We start from the raw sequence: 21446 nt of genomic DNA on the forward strand, positions 1-21446 counted from the left end.
ATGTGACACTACCGCAGATGGCACTCCACCACCACGGTGGCAAACTACCACCTCGTTGGTGCGGTTGTCATGGCCAACGTCACAGCCCTATCCATGATGCCATGTATCCTAACAAAATGTCCAGGTCCTCTAGCAGAAAAACATTAAAGAGCCACCACCATATTTAACTGTGGGCATGAGGTACTTTTCCATATGGCTACCTCTCTGTGTGTACCAAAACTACCTCTGGTGTTTATTGCCAAAAAGCTCTATTTTGGTTTCATCTGACCATAGAACCCGTAGAACCCGATCCCATTTGAAGTTCCAGTAGTGTCTGGCAAACTGAAGACACTTCAGTTTGTTTTTGGATGAGAGTAGAGGCTTTTTTCTTGAAACCCTTCCAAACAGCTTGTGGTGATGTAGGTGACTTCAGATTGTAGTTTTGGAGACTTTCTGACCCCAAGATGCAACTAGCTTCTGCAATTCTCCAGCTGTGATCCTTGGAGATTTTTTGGCCACTCGAACCATCCTCTTCTCAGTGCGTTGAGACAATATAGACACACATCAGGAAAATGTATGTTTACATTTTGTTACTCTTGCTCTTAAATTTTGCAAGCACATTACAATTCATGCTGTTTTTACTGATATTTGTGAAATAAACACAGGTTTCTGGAGCATCTGTAACATGTCTTATTTTTCTTTATTATTAAATTTGACAAATTAAATTACTTTATTAATATTATAATTAAATTTGCTTTTTGCCTTGTAATAAGGTCTTGCTATGTTTCATATTTCTTCCATGAATCACCCTGAAGTCACTGGAGGGATAACAGTCTTCAGCACTGCGGTCCTAAACACAAGTGGTTTCCTAGCAAGCTTCAGTTAATCTTGTTAGTCTGTGTACATTTGAAGGGTGTTTGGGTCAGTGTGTCCTGATTAGAGAAGGGAGAACTATAGCTCTATGCCTTGTTGTGTGTATGTGTGTGTGTATGTGTGTGTGTGTGTTAGTATTTCCATTAGGTATGTATCCCATAATAATAATAATAATAATAATAATAATAATAATTTATGGATATAGTACTTTTTATTTTAAAGCAAATCTCAAAGTGCTTTGTATAAAGACAGTAATTTCAGTGTTTGCTGGTGCATGTTTGTGTATATGAACATGTAGATGTGTGTATGGTTCATTGGTAATTACTCACACATATCTTCTTGAAGATGGACTGCTATCCTCAATGCCCCACTGTCCTCTGTGTGTAATCAGCATGTCACTCTAATTAACCGTGAGGAAAGTACTGGACCGTGTGTGTGTGTGTGTTTGTGTATGTGTGTGTGTGTGTGTGTGTTTGTGTGTGTGTGTCCTTCCCTTAGGAATATATTTAGTATCATTTCTCTGCTGGTTGATGTGACAGTGGTATTTAGAAGCCTGCCTTTGCCCCCAAACCCAGAAACTTAAATACCGTTGTTTGAAAGACATTTATTTTTCTGTTCCACATTTTGATTCTCTCTCCTTTTTTTGAGGAATATGAAGAAAGATGCCAAATTCCTTGAACTTATCTAAGCAAAAAAACTGCAAACAGATATACAAATATATAAACAAGGGTTTTGAAACGTGGGAATGGGAAAACGGCAGTTGGTTGTATCAGTGAAAACTACACAAGCATGCCAGACATGCTTCACAGTAAATCTGAAAATCACTGTTCCCCCCACGTCCCTTTGTTCTCTGGGAACTAAACAAAAATACAAACGTGTGCCTGTTTTTGTGCCTTTCTTTCTTACACACACTTTAATGTGAAGTGTACCTCATTTGAAGTGTTTGAACTGTTTTTTTTTTCCAGAAGATATGCATATTCAGAGCACTTGACTTACAAAGCTTCTGGTTTATGATATATTGAGGAGGGAAAACCTCAGCATGTTCACCTTGAGTCATTACTCTTCCTGTCCATAAATGATCTAAACTCTACTCCATTAGATGAAGCTTCTAAATTACCATACACATTTGCATAACTCTTGCACAGTATGTGTTGACACTAATAGCAGTTTTCTGTAATTGACTCTCACAGTGTCATGTTCCTTTTACTCCAGGCTCCTACATGATAGTAAACTCATCCCAGCATGCTGCTGGCCAGAGAGCTCAGCTGTTGCTGCAGACGCTCAGCGAGAATGACACACACTGCGTCCAGTTCAGCTATTTCCTGTATAGCCGGGACGGACACAGCCCTGGGGCACTGCGAGCATACGTGCGGGTGAACGGCGGGCCACTGGGCATGGCTGTGTGGAACATCTCAGGCTCACAGGGGCGTCAGTGGTATCAGGTGGAGCTGGCAGTCAGCACCTTTTGGCCCAATGAATATCAGGTAAGAGGAAGTCTAGCTCTGGGGGAAGGGTTCATGGTTGAGGTCCTGAATAAGGTGAATGTCTATTAGTAGTACATCACCGTGACTGGACCTGTGTTACAATGTCACAAAATGTTTCTCTGCTCATGTGAGTTGAACTGTTGAAGCTCCTTGGCTGAGTGGCAGAATGTTAAAGATAAGTCAACAGTATTTACCATAACCTTGGCTGAAAGCCTTCGCAATAAACACCGTGTATTGTTCTGTTCAGTATATGGCAATGTATGTCCTTTTTTCTTTCCTTCAACCTGTTTCTTCTGATTTAATCCACTTTATTTTCAAACATGCAGGCAAATTATAGGCCATAATTCTTTCTTTATTTATTTTCCCATTTGATTTGCTTGCCGTATAACAGTGGTAGTTACAGTGAACAAGACACTAACACTTAGTGATGTCATACTACACTTCCATAATATTTACATATATGAAGTAATCTGGGTGTTTATGATGCCATGTATTATTTTTAGTTTCACTCAATTTCCTGAATATGCATCATTTATGACGTAGTTTATTTTCACCTATTTTTCCTAAATTATGTATTTATTTTTATGCCTCCGCCAAGGTGGCATGGAGACATTACGGTTGTCTGTGGGTCTGTGCGTCTGCCCAAAATTCTTGTTAGCACAATATTTAAAGAATGAGTGGCTGAATGTTTGAAGGATGTATATGGAATTTTCATTGTAACCAGATGAACTGCAGATGAACTGATTCAGTTTTGGAATTGATCCAAACAATTCACAACAAGATCACATGTCTGAAATACTCTTTCTTCAATTGTTTTCTTCCTTTTTAAACTATATTGTATTTAAGACATACAGATTAGTAACAAGAAGGATTCGACTAGAGGCATCCCTGTCTATTTTATTTATTTATTTATTTATTTTTAATACAAATGACTTCATTTCTCATTGTAAATTGACATTATCAAGTAAAATGGTGGTATCCAGTGTTGTTAACTGTATTGGAAACAAGTGTTGTGTTGTGAACAATATAGCCAGTATGATGAGAAGTGGCTGACCAGAAGTGAAAACGAAAATATCTCAAGCAGACCAAGTCCATCAGTATACCAAAAATAAGCTGGTAGCAATGCAGTTATAAAAATCTATATTACAATTACAATGTCAAGACGCAAAAGCTATTGCAGTGCTTCTGTTGCCGTCTCATGGCAGGTCTGAATGCTAGATGGAGAATTTTTTTGTTTGATTCTCTTTTAATACTATTTTAAAGTAACCAATTTTGACCTGAATGGGGTCACTTTGGCTAAAAGAAAATAAATGAATCACTGATACAGCAATCTAGTTTGACTTCTGAGACAATCGCTTCTCATGATGTATGTTGGAAGTATAATTATGAAGATTTACAAGTGTTTTTGATCAGTTATTTATTTTTGTACCTATATGACAACAAATACCACCAATGATTGGATAATAAGTTTTATTCACCCTTCCACTTTTCATAGTTGGCTCCTGGTGAGAATTCTGCCATAATACTGAGTCTTTTATATGTAATACTATGCTACACAATAATATATTACATGGCAATTAATGTACAGTATTAACAGTTTGTTTTATTGCAGAATTCTTCTTTAATATATGTCACAAAATGTCACAAAAATGTGCATCTGTGCGGCCATTGTGAGATCAGTGTTGCTTTAATAGGTCATTTCATTGACTGCAATGATGGTGACCTACTGAACTAGTTTTGCATGTCTGTATATTCTGCAATTAAGTCCAAATAGAGCACCACTAATTACTCAAAGGCATCAGCTTTGCCCTCAGTCTCAGCTTTCCACAACACAGTGTTGGGGTGACACTCTTGTTAATCACACCCATGCACACTTTAATTGGAATTGACTCAGTGTGCAATCTGTGCACGTCTGTAAGTCTGCATGCTTCAGGCCATGGACAGGTTTAGGTCATGCACTGGGGGAATAGAGTTAGTATAGATGTTATGATAGATATGTTTAAATATTAGTAAGAGGGCTTAACACTAGGATGAAAATTATTACAAACGTTATTAAAAAACACTTGTAACCACAGTGGTTAGAACAACACAATCAGCCAAAGACTGTAATAATGCATAATTATTTTGCAGCGCTATATAATGTGGTAATTAATTTTTATAGCACCACATCTCTGACAGTAGTTCTGACTGTAATTCAGATGATAGTTTTATATTAATGTGTATGTTTTAATACATCATTTTTTCTATTGGTCCAAAGTGTATGAATGGGTGTGTGAATGTGTATGTGAGTGTGCCCTGCGATGGATTGGCACCCTGTAGAGGGTGTACCCTGCCTTGTGCCCGATGCTCCCTGGGATAGGCTCCAGGTTTCCCGTGACCCTGAAGAAAGGATAAGCGGTATAGAAGATGGATGGATAGATGGATCTTTTCTATTGTTACAACTCATTTACAGAAACGGCAAGACAGTCCACATAATCTAAATCAAATAATAAACTGATAAAGAAAAGTATTGTTTTTTACCAAAGAAATTGTTTAATCATTGATATGGAGAACCTTTCTGTAAGAAGATTTTTTACTAATATACTATTTACAGAAGGTGTCTGTGCTTTGTGGTGTTCAATAAGAATAAGAGAGACTGGAGAGTCCTTCGGACTAAATAGTTTTCTAGTCTCTCAGTGATATGACAAACTGTAATTTTTTAAATTAATTGAGAGAAAGAGAGGCTGGTGCGGCAACAATTGATTATAGCTGTTATGTTGTAAGTGATAACAGGAACTAATTTGTTTGCAGGTGTTCCACAATTATAAATGGTTAAAAACCACAGTGTGCCATTCATTAATAAATAAAAAATTATAATAATTTACAAATGGTGGTATAAGAGGGATAAAACAACATCACACCCTGTTTATTTCTAACATAATATTTGGGAAACTTTCTAATTACGTTCCACTATTGCACCCGCCAAATACCTGGTTATTTCATCTGTAGCACTACCATATTTGCGCTAAACCGATGCTTATAAAATGCCTAAATTGGACAGCTTCTGCTTTGCCTCCATCCTATACAGTAATGTGTGTTTGGCACTCTTGGCAATGCCCTATAGGACTTCTTGGGCTGGAAGTGGGCGACCAGTTCGGTTTGGGATTCATCCATAAATTTCTCCTTTCTGCAAACTCTGCGCAGCTGTCAAAAAGCAATTACCTTGAATAGTGTGTGTTTCTATCAAGAACTTCAATCCCTCTGACTTAATTAACTTCCACATAGCAGGGTAAAGATATGACCTTCATGTGTAAATAATAGCCCACTCATAGTGGTGAAAGGTGCCCAAAGCATTTTATACGTCAATGAGGGGCATCAAGCTTCAGAATTATTGAGATCACGCACTCGCACATCAGACAAACTCTGATTGACAGCATAGACCCAGCAGCACAAACACACTTAAACACACTAAATATGCAAAAGTACAATTTACACTGCATGACTGAAATTTAGAATCTAGAATTAAACCTAGAAATTTCCCATTCTGTTTCCACACTGTATATAATATGCATTTTTGCCCCATATCCATCTGTTGGAGGATCCTCTATTCCACTTCTCACTGAGATCTCATTAAAACTCTGAATTAGTAAACTGATATGCGAGACTGAGTGGGTGAAGTGCGAGAGATTGTGCTACATTATTGCATGTAACATGATGAGGAGCAACCAGTGCATGAATTATGCTTGCAAGTGGCCTGATGAGTTTGATCTTATCTCCAATTACACCGTAGCACACTGACTCAGGATCTGGGTGGGATTAAAACCCACACAGGCTGAGTAACACTGTTTATTCTAGAGAATGTGTGCAGAGACCATGTGAATGATCAGTCATTCATTCATCTGACAAAACCCTTGGTTTGGTTTGGGGAAATGCAAAAGGGAAATGAAAAGGTTCCCTTAATTCGGGTGTTTGCTGGAACCACTGAGATTTTATTCAAACTCTGTGAAAGAATATAACACTTGGGAGCCAGATCCAGTAGGAGTCTTTTTGTTTTCTGGTAATTGTGGTCAGAATTCCAGACAATACAGAAAACAGGTAGGCAAGGTTAACAGATGTGTATCTAGATTTCTTGTTTTTAACAACGGAAAAACAAGGTCAGTATCAGAAACACTGAAAGCAAGAGACTAGAAACCAGGACAGTAGAAACACAGCATAGAATCACAAATAATTCATGGAAAAACTTTAGTGTATGGAACACTACAGGGTCTATATTGTGTACACTGGCATCTTTGATATCTTATATATCTTCAATATAAACAATGATAAAGGTAACAGAACACACTCAGTTGAGAACAGTAACCAGAAGGAGGGGTCAGGGTGTGGGTGGAGTCAGAACAGTGTCTTTCTTTCTACTTGTTCTCTTTGCTCCAATCGTAATAATCAGAAAAACATCGAACCTGTGTTTGTGTTTATGGGACTGAATATGCGTACTGTGATTTTTACTGATGTTATACTAAGACTGAAGTGTGTGCGTATGTCTGTCTTTGTACCTGTCAGAGCTTAAAAAAGACCTGGTGACAATGTGAGTTCTTGTTGGGACTACTGAGGGACAATAAAAAATGCAGCACAGGCTTTTAAAACTTTGATTGGATGGGATAAATGAAATATTTATTTATTTAACAAAAACACAGCCTATTTTCTGTGCAAGAGTTTATGCTATATGAAAATCTATGCTTTTTTTCATTGCTATAGGAAACCATTAATTAATTTTAATGCTGTTTTTATATAAAACATGCGTGTTGTATATTAAAAATATATATATTTGTGATAGACACAAAACTCTCTAGCTGCCAGACACTGGCTCATTCTGTTCTCAGCATTTTCATTTTATTATGTATTTTATGGGCGTGATATAGTCTATGCCTAGTTTCCTTAATATTAAAGAAGATTATTACCGCATTAACTGTTTTGGGAATCCAACATCTACTTAGAATCGCTATTGTAATCACAAATGTCCAAAAAACAGCTTGTACAGTTTGTGACTTACTGCATGGGTTGAAACCTTGAAATGTAAGAAATACAGTAGAATATTTGAAAATCACTTTTTTAAAACAGTTTTTTTTTTTTTTTTTTTAAATGGAACATTTTTAATACACTAAATTATAGCTGTTAATTACACCAGAAAATCAAGGAGAGTCAAAGAAAGCTGTAACCACCTCAGGGAACATAACAGTTATAAGGTGGTAAATTAATTGTAACAGAATGCAGGTTATTGTTCATCTGAATGTTAACTTGCTAGCTAGCCTACTGTGCATATTACAATTGACAATGGCCATGTAATTTGCTTCAAGATTATTCAAATTGCTCGTTGAGATGATTTTGATTCATTTGGTCTGTAAGACTGTGTGTCTCTGTGTGTAATACCATATGAAAAGGTTAGCTGAATATGTAGGTGGCCTTCGTTTTGAGAGAGCTCTTCTAGGAACAAAGGAAAATAATTCCATCCTGCCTCTTCCAAGAAAAAAGATATTTGAAATGTATCAGTGGAAAGCTATATCCATCTACTGCTGCTAATTTGGCAAGAAATCTTTAGTTGGCTTTCATCAAATATGTGCAGAGAGAGAGAGTGAGTGTGTGTGTGTGTGGGGGGGGGGGACTTCACTTCTTCTTGGGTGACTCTTTTTTATAGTGTAATATTGGTCTCTTTTACCCTCTTAATACTGTTTGTTTACTTTCTCTTTCTCCTGACATTTTTCATGCCTGTTTGTTGGGGCATGATGACATTTTATAACATCTCAGCTGTGTATGATGTATGCATACAATTTTCCCACCAAATTCAACCCTCTGACCCAAGGCTTACTGTGAATTAGTATTACAGCACTGTCTTTTTTCATTATTAAAAACAAAACATCAAAAATTCCTACATAGTTTCAAAATTGTTTTAGAAAAGAAAGAATGAAAGAATAACACCGTGAATAAAAACAAAACAAAACAAAACAAAAAACAATAATCATAGGCCCAAAATTAAACCTAACAAGTCTGCCCGCACCCTGACTTTCAAACAATAGTACAAGTTTACTCAGTGCAGGCATATTTCATTCATATAATTATACATTCTCCTCTGAAACTATTGGAATGGCAAGGCCAATTCATTTGTTTTTGCTGTAGACATTTGAGGCATTTGAGTCTGAGATCAAACAATGAATATGAGAAGAGAGTTTAGAATTTTAGCTTTTATTTCCTGGTATTTATATGTAGATGTGTTAATCGATATAGAACATAGCAAATTTTGTATCAGACCACCCAGTTTGTAGGCGAGCAAAAATATTGGAACACGTGACTGATAGGTGTTTTTTTGTTACCCAGGTGTGTCATGTTATATTGATTGTTTAAACAGTAAATAGCTCTGAACATCTACTCTTGGTTTTAGCCTTCAATTTCACCTATGAAGACTGCTTTTGTTGTTAAAAAGGATGCGCTAACATGAAGATCAGAGAGCTGTCTATGTGAGAAAAGCAAACCATTTTGAAGCTGAGAAAATCCAAATTAATCAGTAGGATCTTTATCGTACAGCAAGACAATGATCCAAAACACACTGCCAACTCAACAAAGTTCTTTGCTATTTTCCTGCATCAACCTTGATTTCTGCAAGTGCCTGCCTCCTAATACTCAGTTCACAGAAAGAGAAACAGTGAGAGAGAATAAAATATAAAGTCAGCTTACTTATTAGCAAAGCATAATGAATAAAGAATTAAGCCAAATTCCCTGAATTCCATCTGCTATCAAACCCTGTGTCTCAGCCAGCAAATGAATAAAGCATCGATGAAAGAGGTTGAGAAGAGTTCTGCCTCCACAGGTGTCCTCTCAGCACTGCGGTCAAAAATCGCTAGAGGCTTTTAGTGCTAAGGCGTGTGACTTTAAATATTAACAGGTGTTGGTTTCAGCATCCAGACTATTCCCAGTGGATCTGAAGTGATAGTTCAGGATAAAGAGGTCCGCCGATGTCAGGAGGAAATGAGAAAGCTGTCAGCGGGAGTCTGTCAGTAAACCTGCAGGTGATTGCCACCTCTCATAGAGAAAGGTTGTGCTAAAACAGAGATGCCTGCCAGTTACCGCATGTCTAACACTAGCTGTGTCATAAAATCCACACCTCTGCACATGCTTTCTAATTGCTTATTTATTAAACATTGTCATTTTCATATATAGCCAGCATATATCTGTCACATTTCTTTGAATTACCAATTACTTTCATATTTAGTCACTTAGCTGGCACTCTTATCCAGTGTGCAATAAAAATTTGCAAGATGTGCAAACAGCTGTGACACAGCATCTACTGAAGGATTCATGACCTGACAGAAATATAATTTTAAACCTAAGTGCATAAATAGTACAAAAGGAAATCAGTCATGAAACAAACAATTTCAAAAACTTAAGTAAATAAAATACTAATAAATTGAAAACCAGGGTGTAATATAAGAGGCAAGTGAAGAGAGAATAGTGTGTTAATTGATATGCTGTTATGTGGAACACAGAGACGAGGGGACCCAAATGCAGAACACAGACACAGGACTGAAGGTTAACAGGATTTATTGAAGGGTAGTGGAAACTGGGGTGAATGGGAAAGGAGTGTGATAATGAGCAGTCAGGGTCAGGATTCAAACTCAGGTCCACCATGTGTGAGAGGAGTGCACAGCTGATGCTGGAAGAGAGAGCAGACTGAGCGTGAGCAGGTTAGTGTGTTGTCGAGGCCGGGGCTCAAACTTGGGTTGGCAGCATGAGAGCTGAGTGCAGAGCACGAGATCCACGGGGAAGGCAATGTGAGCACTGAACCTGGAACACGAAGAGAAACAGACAGGATAAGCACAGGGAAACTGGGCATAACCGAAAACAAACATGAGGAAAGCCAGAAGTGTGCGGCACTGGCACTGGAGCAATCTGGAAATGAGTGGCTGACCGGAGCTTATAAATGCTGCAGAATGTGTGAGTAGATGAGAACCAGGTGCTATCAAACTTCAATCAGATTGATTGGGGGGGGGGGGGTTAACTAGAGTGCTACATCCACACACACAGGTACACACACACAGACATGAGGGAGAGAGAACACTGGAACACAGGGAAGTAGGTGGGATCTGGCCGGGCTACTTTCATATATCTGTCTGAAACAGAATCCTTTTACACAAATACATGGGATCATGATTTTTGATACAGTCTGACATGTCTGTGATGGTATGGTTAGAATGTGAGAAGCCTCACTGTCTGGGATGATAAAATGGGCTTCCATCCATATTCATTCAATGGGTGATGGCACATTGCTTTTATCGCTGTTTATGAGAACATCAATGGAGGCACAAGTGTAAACCTGGAGATAGAGAGTAATGAGAGAGAGAGACAGAGAGAGAGAGAGAGAGAGAATCACCTTGAACTTAAAATATTTGATTTTTAAACTTTTGCCTGTCTGCTATGATCAGCTCTGTATTTTTGCTATTATTGCTGAAGGTGCATGAGAGCCGTATTATCAAATATTAAAGATGTTATCAGGCCTGCCAAGACTGCTAAAGAGAGTTGGATTCTCAAGTGTTTGCCTTACTCATTTTTTTCTTTTCTGAACCTGTATTCATTTACTATCTCTTTCTTCTCCTCTACATCAGTCCTTTTCAGCTCCATGATTACATTCATAACAGTGCTTCATACTCATAAAAGTTTTAATTGTATTAGTAACAGCACTAACAAAAGCTCTGGTAAGTTGTGTCAAAACACAGTAAGCATGACTGACTAAACAATAAAACAGTATTAATGACTCTATAGCAATATAAAGCAGAACGTAAATGTGACAATGATGCAATTTTCTTTATTTGTGCATTAAAATGGTGAAAGAAGGAAGTAAAATTCTCAGAAGGAAGTATAATTAGTTTAAATGTAAATGAGAAACAACATGACTTGGAAATGTATCAGTCTGTTTGATTGTGCTTGTTGTGCAGCTTTCTAAGAGTAAGTGTGCAGCAGGTTTGTCTCTCATTTGTCTTAACCTTTGACACCAAAACTGATCCTACCTAGTAAACTTTAACATGAAGTTCAAAGTGTCAGGCTGGTTACTCCTGATCTAGGTTAATTTTCTGCCTTTAATATCCTAATGAATGTTAATGATATACAGCAATCAGCCATAACATTAAAGCCACCTGCTTACTATTGTGTAGGCCCTCCTCGTGCCTTCAAAACAGCCTTGACCCATCAAGGTATGGACTCCAAAAGACCTTTGGTGTGCTGTGGTATCTGGCACCAAGATGTTAGCAGCAGATCCTATAAGTCCTGTAAGTTGTGAGGTACGGTACATCTCACAGATGCTAGATTGGACTGAGATCTGGAGAATTTGGAGGCCAAGTCAACACCTTGAATTCTTTGTCATGTTCATCAAACCATTCATGTCAGGTACATGTCAAAGCAACATCCCATGAATGCTAGGACCCACGGTTTCCCAGCAGAACATTGCCCAGAGCATCACACTGCTTTAGCCAGCTTGCCTGTTTCCCATAGTGCATCCTGGTGCCATCTCTTCCCCAGGTAAGCAGCGCACACACACCTGGCCATCCACATGATGTAAAAGAAAATGTGATTCATCAGACAGGCGGCCACCTTCCACTGCTCCATGGTCCAGTTCTGATGCTCACGTGCACATTGTAGGCTCTTTTGGCAGTGGACAGGGGTCAGCATGGGCACTCTGACCAGTCTGTGAGTACGCAGCAAGTTGTGATGCACTGTGTGTTCTAACACCTTTCTATAATAGCCAGCATTAACTTTTTCAGCAATTTGTGCTACAGTAGCTCTTATATGGGATCAAACCAGACAGGCTAGCCTTCGCTCCCCACTCACATCTATGAGCTTTGGGCGCCCATGATCCTGTCACCAATTCACCAGTTGTCCATCCTTGGACCACCATTGGTAGGTACTAACCACTGCATACCAGGAACTCCCCACAAGACCTTTTGGAGATGCTCTGATCCAGTCGTCTAGCCATGACAATTTGGCCTTTGTCAAAGTATCTCAGATCCTTACACTTTCTACATCCTTGCCCATTTTTTCTGCTTCAAGCATATCAACTTCGAGAACTGACTGTTCACTTGCTGCCTATTATATCCCACCATCCCACCCTTGTCAGGTGCCATTGTAACAAGATAATCAGTGTTATTCACTTCATCTGTCAGTGGTTTTAATGTCATGGCTGATCAGTGTAGAAACCGAATGTGATTAGGATTGAAATACTTTACAAATGTAGACCAAAGCCATGCTAACTGAGAGCACAGGTCTCTAGGCATCTTTTCCCGCCTGCCCTTCCAAGTGTGTATTCCTATAAAGAAAGTATGCACTTTCTTCTGATAACACTTCTCTCATCCCCCTCTCACTCTCTCAGCCTGTCTCCAAATGTGCTGTAATGTGTATATACACAGAGTGACAGTGAAGGTGCAGATAAAAGAGTAGTATTGTATCTGTTCCTCTGCTACATTTTAAACCCAGACCTTCTCCTTTTTACCAATTTTTTTCCATCAGTTCCTCTGCCTACTGCTTTCAGTAATTTAACAGTCTGGTCTTAGCAACCCGTCTTTCTGTCCATGTCTCTCTTATACACTAACGTTCACAAAAATTGTTTTAATTTTTTACAAGGTATTTGCATTCCTTTCTAAAGTGCAGTGTGTCCCAAAAGTCTCCATATATAGGGGACTATGTTTACCAGCACCATATCGTTTGTGCCTTCATCACTGGATGTTCGTGGATGTCCACTTATCAGGTAGTCCGCAACACTTCCAATCTTTTTGAATTTGCTCTAGTACCCAGTTTGATCGAATTTGATCGAGTACCCTATATAGATGTTTCTTTATTTATATATATATATATATATATAATATACACACACACACACACACACACACACACACACACACATATATATATATATATATATATATATATATATATATACATATATATATATATATACACATATATATGTATGTACAAGAAACGTCCTCTCACATTCAACTGCTTTTGTTTCCAGCAAATATCTTAACATGTGTAAATATTTGTATTAACATAAAAACATTCAACAACTGAGACATAAACTGAACAAGTTTCACAGACATTTGAAAACCAGAAATTGAATAACAAAGGGAGGGGGTGTCAATATCAAAAGTAACAGTCAGTATCTGGTGGCCACCAGCTGCTTTAAGTACTACAGTGCATCTCATCCTCATGGACTGCACCAGATTTGTCAGTTCCTGCTGTGTGATGTTATCCCACTCTTCCACCAAGGCATGGGGGGGGACACATGGTTACATGTAATTTTCCACAGCAAGGACGATCAGCTGTCCTTCCTGTCTTCCTGTAGCACTGTCTAAGGGGACTTACATTACAGACATTGCAGTTTATTGCCCTGGCCACATCTGCAGTCCTCATGCCTCAGTGCAGCAGGCCTGTGGCATGTTCACTCAGGTGAGCAGGAACCCTAGGCATCTTTCTTCTGGTGTTTTTCAGAGTCAGTAGAAATGTCTCTTTATTGTCCTACGAGCAGCTGTGGCTCAGGTGGTAGAACGGGTATTGTCCACTAATCGTAGGGTTGGCGGTTTGATTCCTGGACCACGCGATTCCACATACTGAAGTGTCCTTGGGCAAGACACTGAACCCCAAGTTGCTCCCGATGGCAAGTTAGCACGTTGCATGGCAGCTCTGCTACCATTGGTGTGTGAGTGTATGTGTGAATGGGTGAATGAGACACAGTGTAAAGCGCTTTGGATAAAAGCACTATATAAGTGCAGACCATTTAGCATTTATGTTATTGTAACTGTGACCTTAACTGCCGGTAAACTGTTGTGTCTTAAGGACTGTTTCACAAAGGTATGTGCAATGATTGTTTATGGTTCACTGAACAAGCATGAAAAACATTGTTTAAACCCTTTCCAATAAAGATCTGTAAAGCTTATTTGGATTTTACAAATTATCTTTAAAATACAGTCTCCTGAAAAAGGGATGTTTCTTTTTTGCTGAGTATATTCAGATATACTGTATATGATATCTGTATGTGTTATAAATGGTCTGATGGATAAATATTTGGTGCCTGTTTTCAGCTGCATTCTACATGAAAAATATTACGTTGTATACAAAACTACCTTAAACACACGGTTTATGCGCCATGCACATGGCAACATGCCAAGTGTGCTGCATGCAAATAGTAGGAACTCAGTGCAAAAATAGGAAGTGCTGCTGAGTACATTTTCCAGTTGTGTGTACATTTCACAGTAGTCATTTTGCCACATGAGTTTGTCCATCTCCCTAAAACAGGTGTAATTAGTGCCATGCTTGTTGCTTAGATTTTTTATTTTTTTTCATTCTCATAGGTTTTTATTATTCATCATCATATTCATTTTTTGAATGAAGAATATCCATGAGGAAAAAAAAATTATTTAATTAAGAGAATTATTGAATGATTGAATCAAGATTATTCAGGAAATCTGTTTAATATTGCTTTTCCATTGGGCTGCTTTTGTCATGCATATCTGGCAATACTACATACTTCTTAAATTCATATTCTTTTTTGGTGTGTTTGAAATAACACAGGCCTGCACAGCTTGATCATTCCAGGCTAAGTACAATGCATGCAGGTTAGAATTTTTGTCTGAACTGCTTTTCACAGACTGCATGAGCTCAGTTTCGACTTGGTGACAAAAGTCCTGATTGGCTAGATGTTCTTCTGCAAACCTTGCTGGTATTTTTAGTGCAAAAAAGGGCTTCATATTTATTACTATTATTTAATAATTAATAATTATTACTAATAAATGCCTACACAGTGCTGAAAAAGTATTTGCCTGATTTCTTCTGTTTTTGTGTATATGTCATACTAAATAGTTTTAGATCTTCAAACGAAATACAACGTAAAACAAGGGCAACTTGAGTGAACACACAATACAGTTTTTATTTGGCAAAATTCAGATGAGCCTTAATGTTCTTCTGGATTAGCAGTGGTTTTCACCTCACCACTCTTCCAGTGATGCCACTTTTGCCCATTGTCTTTCTGATAGTGGAGTCATGAACAGTGACCTTTACTGAGGTAAGAGAGGCCTGTAGGTCCTTTGATGTTGTCCTTGGCTCTTTTGTGACTTACTGGATGAGTCGTTGCTGTGCTCTTGGAGGAATTTTGGAAGGTCGGCCACTTCTGGGGAGGTTCACTACCATGCAGAGTTTTTCCATTTGGAGATAATTGCTCTCACTGTGGTCCTTTGGAGTCCCAGAGCCTTTGAAATAGCTTTGTAACCCTTTGTAACCCAGAACGATGCATTTCAATCACCTTCTTCCTCATCATTTCTGGAATCTCTTTCAACTTAAGGCATAGAGTGTTACTGGGTAAGATCTTTTAACCAACTTCATGCTGTTGAAAAAGATCTATTTAAGTGTTGATTTGATTGAACAGGGTTTGCAGTAATCAGGCCTGGTTGTGTCTAGTCCAGCTGTACCCCATTATGTAGTTTCACAGATTTGGGGAATTAGTAACTACAGGGGCAAATACATTTTCACACAGGCCCAGTTGGTAGTGGATAACTTTTTTGCTTCAATAATAACGTTATCATTTTAAAACTGTATTTTGTGTTAAGACAGGTTGCCTTTGTTTTATCTTAGATTTTGTTTTAATGTCTGAAATAATTTAGTATGAGATATACACAAATACAGAAGAAATCAGGATGGGGCAAATACTCAAAAGTACTGGCAGTAAGAAAAATAAGAATCACTTCATATAGACAAGCATTGAATAAAAAATAACTGTTTGTGGTTAATATTCTCAGTAAAATCTCAGTAAAAGAAAATTATTCATTCATGTTCATTTAAATACTTAAAATGTACTTTAATTAGTTGATGTGTATTGTGTATTTCTGCAATATGTGCCATGGCTCATGCTTGTAGCTGGTGGCAGCACATTAATTGGAAAAAAAAAACTGATCAACTTGATGGCTGTCTTTTCATCTCCCAGAGCCACAGCTGAAATCAAAACTACTGTAGCTAACATTTAAAAACAACAAGACTTTTCAAATCATTACACATAGAAGACACAGTTAACCATAAGAAAAGAGAAATAGTTTAATTACACACTATAAGAAATAGCTTATTTTGTGCAGTCTTTTTATTAATATAAAACCAACTAAATTATTAAAAATAATGGTAAATCAGCCCTATTAATTACCTCCACATCAGTGATTGCTGGTCATGATACTGAAAGTAAGAGCAAAAAAAATAAATAAACCACTTATCAGCAACCTTTACTATTATGAAACCATTATGGTTGAGTCTTATAGCGCAGGGTCTCATCATAGGAAAAATACTATTATGCGTCCACATAAGAACACATATTCAGTTATTGAAAGGCAGGCAGAACCCTTCATGCTTCCGAATTTAATTTAATGGTCAAATGTTTCAAGAACAGCATGAAATGTAAACAGAAAAGCTGCACTTGCTGTTAGTCAATGTATACAATATTTGTGTTTCTACATTTGTCCATTTATGAAATACATACTTTGATTGGACAATGTATGCTTAATCTTTTTGTTTCTAGTTTCTCCTATAGAGGCATTTAAAAAAAATCAATGATCAATAACACCCACTTTTGTATACCAAATGCACCTGATGAATCACTACTAGCTTATGGATGTGTGAAGTGGGCTTTAATAAATTTGCCAAAATCTAACACCAAATTCATGGAGTGTTTCATTGAGTGTAATCACCTGACATGACGGTCAATGATATGCTGCATAAATATATAGTCGGGGCTAGAAAGAAATCAACCTGAAGGCAGAGTGTGGGTCTCCGCGCGGCCAGGGAGAGGAGCGTGGGTCTCCGCGCGGCCAGGGAGAGGAGCGTGGGTCTCCTCGAAGCAGGAGGGGGGAACGATGTTCGCCATGGAGCAGGAAGGCTGAGCGACAACCTCAGCCGAGCGGGGAGGCTGAGCGACGACCACAGCCGAGCGGGGAGGCTGAGCGACGACCACAGCCGAGCGGGGAGGCTGAGCGACGTCCACAGCCGAGCGGGGAGGCTGAGCGACGTCCACAGCCGAGCGGGGAGGCTGAGCGACGTCCACAGCCGAGCGGGGAGGTCTGAGCGACGTCCACAGCCGAGCGGGGAGGCTGAGCGACGTCCACAGCCGAGCGGGGAGGCTGAGCGCCGACCACAGCCGAACGGGAAGGCTGAGCGACGTCCGCAGCCGAGCAGGAAGGTTGCAGCTCTGGAGTTGAGATCTCCTCGTAGATCTCAGGCTGGGGCTCTGAGGTCACCAGGTGAACCCTGGGCATGGGCAGAACTTGGGCGGCCGTGTCGGTAGACTCGGGCGTGAGCAGAACCTGGCTGTGCGTGTCGGCAGACTCGGGCGTGAGCAGAACCTGGCTGTGCGTGTCGGCAGACTCGGGCGTGAGCAGAACCTGGCTGTGAGTGTCGGCAGACTCGGGCGTGAGCAGAACCTGGCTGTGCGTGTCGGCAGACTCGGGCGTGAGCAGAACCTGGCTGTGCGTGTCGGCAGACACGGGCTTTGGCAGAACTTGGGCCACCGGGTCGGTAGACTTGGGTGTGGGCTGAACTTGGGCGACCGGGTCGGTAGATTCGGGCTTGAGCAGAACGTGGTCGGCTGTGTTGTTGGACTTGGGCGTGAGCAGAACTTGGTCGGCCGTATCAGTAGACTTGGGTGTGACATCAGGAACTTGAGACTTGACTTGGATTTCAGAGACTGGAGACTTGACTTGGACTCCGACCTCAGGGACTTGAGACTTGACTTGGATTTCAGAGACTGGAGGCTTGACTTGGACTCCAGAGACTAGAGACTTGACTTGGACTTGGACCTCAGGGACTTGGTTGTCCGTGTTAACATCAACTTGGTGGCTCATCCGCTCATAATGCATGTGGAATGGAAGATCAGCACTGTTCGCCACATTAACTCCCTTCAACAGCTCATCCAAGTTGTAGCTCTGCCCTGGTTCTCCAGACTCCCTCAGAAACAGGTCCGAAAACTGCCTACTGTCCTCCAGTACCCGGGGTCTCATGGCTGCTACTCACTATGCCCACTTGCGAGCTGGGCCAAAAAATCGGAACATCATGAACTTAATCCATTGTCTCTCCCTTGGCTTCGGGTCAAACAGGCTTGAGAAGTAACTCTGGCAGTCTATCATAAAATAGTCCGGATAACCAAAGAAGCCATCATACCGATCAGGAAGGTCCATGAAAGTCCATTGCAAGAACTGCATAGAATCCAAGACGGGGATGATTGGCGTGGACCTCCGGGTTCTGCATTCTCTTCGTTCTCGTGCTGCATCCATGATGGGCAGAATATTCTGTCACGTATCGTGACGTAACGGAGATAAGGTAGGATGCAAGCGCAGTGTGAACAGTTTTATTGAGAGACACACAGGCAGGTAAATCCAGAACGTGATCCAAAAACGTAATCCAGTAACATGCAAAGTTCAGACGATCGGCAAACAGGCATAAACGAGGCAAGGCAGGAATCAAAGTCGTGGTCACGGGATACAGGGTCGATATACCAAACATGAAACATAAACAACAGCAAGGGACTGGTAGCGGAGAAACCAGCGTGAACTTAACAAACGAACCTAAACATGAAACATAACATGAACTATGACTATGAATCTAAACATGAAACTATGGACTGACTGTGGTTATCTATCGTAAGGACTCTAAACTAATCTACTATAACTCATTCAATATTCCGCGTTGTGTGCTGGGAGGCGCGCCGTATTTATACAAACATAATCAGCGTTGTAATTGCTGACGGCTGAGGGCAATTCAGACACACATGAAACAATAGCCAATGACAGAACGGGGAGGAGACATGACAGAAACATAAACAAATGCACGTGTCGAAATGTCACGATTGTCCACAAGGGAAAAGCAGGTGCTCGTGCACCTGCTCGTGCACGCGCACTCACATGCTCCACAGCGCGCTGCTTAAAGGGGAACTCGTGACAGTCATACAGTACATGTATTTTTGTTTACAGCAGTTGGTGGTTGCTTTGTTCTTGGATTCACAAAAGTCAAAACAAATCCACTTCAAGCCATTTGCTAACAGCAAATGAGAAGTGAACCTTATCTTTCTGTTTTTTTCTCCTTTCAAACAGAGGTAGGGCTTGGCCCTGCTAAACCATTTATACCAACTGGTTCTGCTCCACACATTTTCCTTGGTCTGGCATCAGAGTCTTCATTATTAGCACATTTATCTTATTATTAAAATTTGCATTTCTTTGTTAGTCCCAAGCTTTTCCAACAGCTCTGTAATTGACTATTTCACAACAGCTTATACATTTAGAAGCTGGTCCCAAAATAAGATATATCTTTAGTAAATTAAACATTAATGTTAGACACATTGCATGTATCTGAACCGTGGTGTTCAGAGGAAAAAGTCAGAGATGGAGTCACATTAGAACAATTAAATGAGTAACTCTTTTGGCACTTGCTCCAATCTTTAGCTGTGTAGGCCTCCTGTAAAGCTTTTCATTACCCAGATAATCTAAAGCTGACTTCATGGCTCTGACCACTTTTTGCCCAGCCAGCTGGCTAAGCTACATCTCTGCTCAAAGCCTCCCTACCACCCATCCTTCTTTTCAACTCAGCCAAGTTTCTCATCCTTCCTCAGTGGTCTCTCTAGCTCATGGAGGTTTTCTCAAGCTGCATCTGGAATTGTTCAAGGATCCATTAGCTTACTTTAAATCTACTTAACAATCATGGCAGAGTTACCAAGAACCAGGCCCAGAAGAGAAAAGATAAATGTTCTTATAAACATTGAAGTTGAATAAAGCTGTGCATGTCTGATACATGGAAAAATGGTAACGTTTACTAATTGCTCCCAGGGTCGCTCAGTGGATAAGGGCTCGCAAGCATGCCCAGAAGAGAATGAGTTCAAGTCACATGACTTGTGTGAGCCTGAAGCTGGATGACTGAAGTTTTCTAGCCTGTTCTATCCTGCCTGTGTCCCATGAGCAAGGAGCTTAAATCCTAACTACCCCAGGAGTGTTCAAGAGGCTTAACCTGTACTTCCATTCAAAAATGGAAAAAATACAATGTCAGTGAATGGTCAATGAATGGTCTGTAGCTTGATAGCTTGTATCTTATTTCTAACATTAATTACCATGACAAATCTACCAATTACTAAAGAATACCTTTACTAATTTATTCAAAAATACTTATTGTAAAAGAGCTACTGCTTGTGATATCCCACTAAGATGTTTTATTAACCTACTAATTAATACACATGCAAAATTATTTATTATCTCATATGCAGATAAAAGCAAGCTTAAATGAAGATGGACACCAGTCAGTGAGGTTCTATACTGTATGTTTATAAGAATGTTGGAAAGACAAAACATTCATCAGTTTGCAGCTTTGGCTTCAGTGCACACTGGGAACAGAGAAATTAAACTTGGCTTTCTGAGCTTGCTCCTGCATTGGCACTTCCACTGACTTTCTGGATCTGGTGTTCCGTCTTTATTCATCTCTTTGTCCTCCCTCTTACTCTTCTGGGCAATGCAGTCCATTTCACTGCATGCTGGTATGGCTGTGGTTCAAGCCACGGTCAGGGTTGTGGTTTTGATGCTCTGTGGTGAAGCTGGGGCTTCCTTCCAGGCACATGAACATCTCAGGCTTAATGCAGAGGAAATCTGGAGAGGAGCAGACCATTTCTGAGGTATAGAGACTGGCAGGATTAATTTCCTTTCATTGTTGCATATGTATTAGTTTTGGTTTGTCACGTGAGCTTGTGATAAACCACAATTCTATATATGTGAAATAAAAAAAGTGTCTTTATTATAGAGGAAATTATCTCTCTTTTATTTTCATTTTGGATACCATTTAAAAAAAACATTTAAAAAGCACTTTAAAAATCACACTTTTCCTCTGCAAATTAGAGTATGTCACGTTCAGATGGCATGGACCAAGCATCTAGTGACACAATTCTTATGCCAAAAGAATTATGCTTGCATGATTTGCTATTGTTACAAAAAAGAATGTCACGTGTGCATAATTCACATATAAAATTTACACATTTGTTTGTTTTGTTGTTGTTTTTTTTACAGAAAATTTTATTAATTTTTACGTGAGATTTTT

General features: G+C 39.6%; 1 protein-coding gene across 7 annotated transcripts in view; it reads left to right on the forward strand.

Moving 5' to 3' along the window:
- ptprub (protein tyrosine phosphatase receptor type Ub) overlaps window positions 1-21446 on the forward strand; it is a 256550-nt gene that overhangs the window by 137137 nt on the left and 97967 nt on the right. For all 7 annotated transcript variants that reach the window (XM_053632512.1, XM_053632505.1, XM_053632487.1 and 4 more), the window contains one exon: window positions 2065-2336. In XM_053632512.1, coding sequence (XP_053488487.1) covers window positions 2065-2336 — 272 coding nt within the window. The remainder of the gene's footprint in view (window positions 1-2064; window positions 2337-21446) is intronic.

This window comes from Ictalurus furcatus, chromosome 1 (assembly GCF_023375685.1).
Source record: "Ictalurus furcatus strain D&B chromosome 1, Billie_1.0, whole genome shotgun sequence".
NCBI lineage: Eukaryota > Metazoa > Chordata > Actinopteri > Siluriformes > Ictaluridae > Ictalurus > Ictalurus furcatus.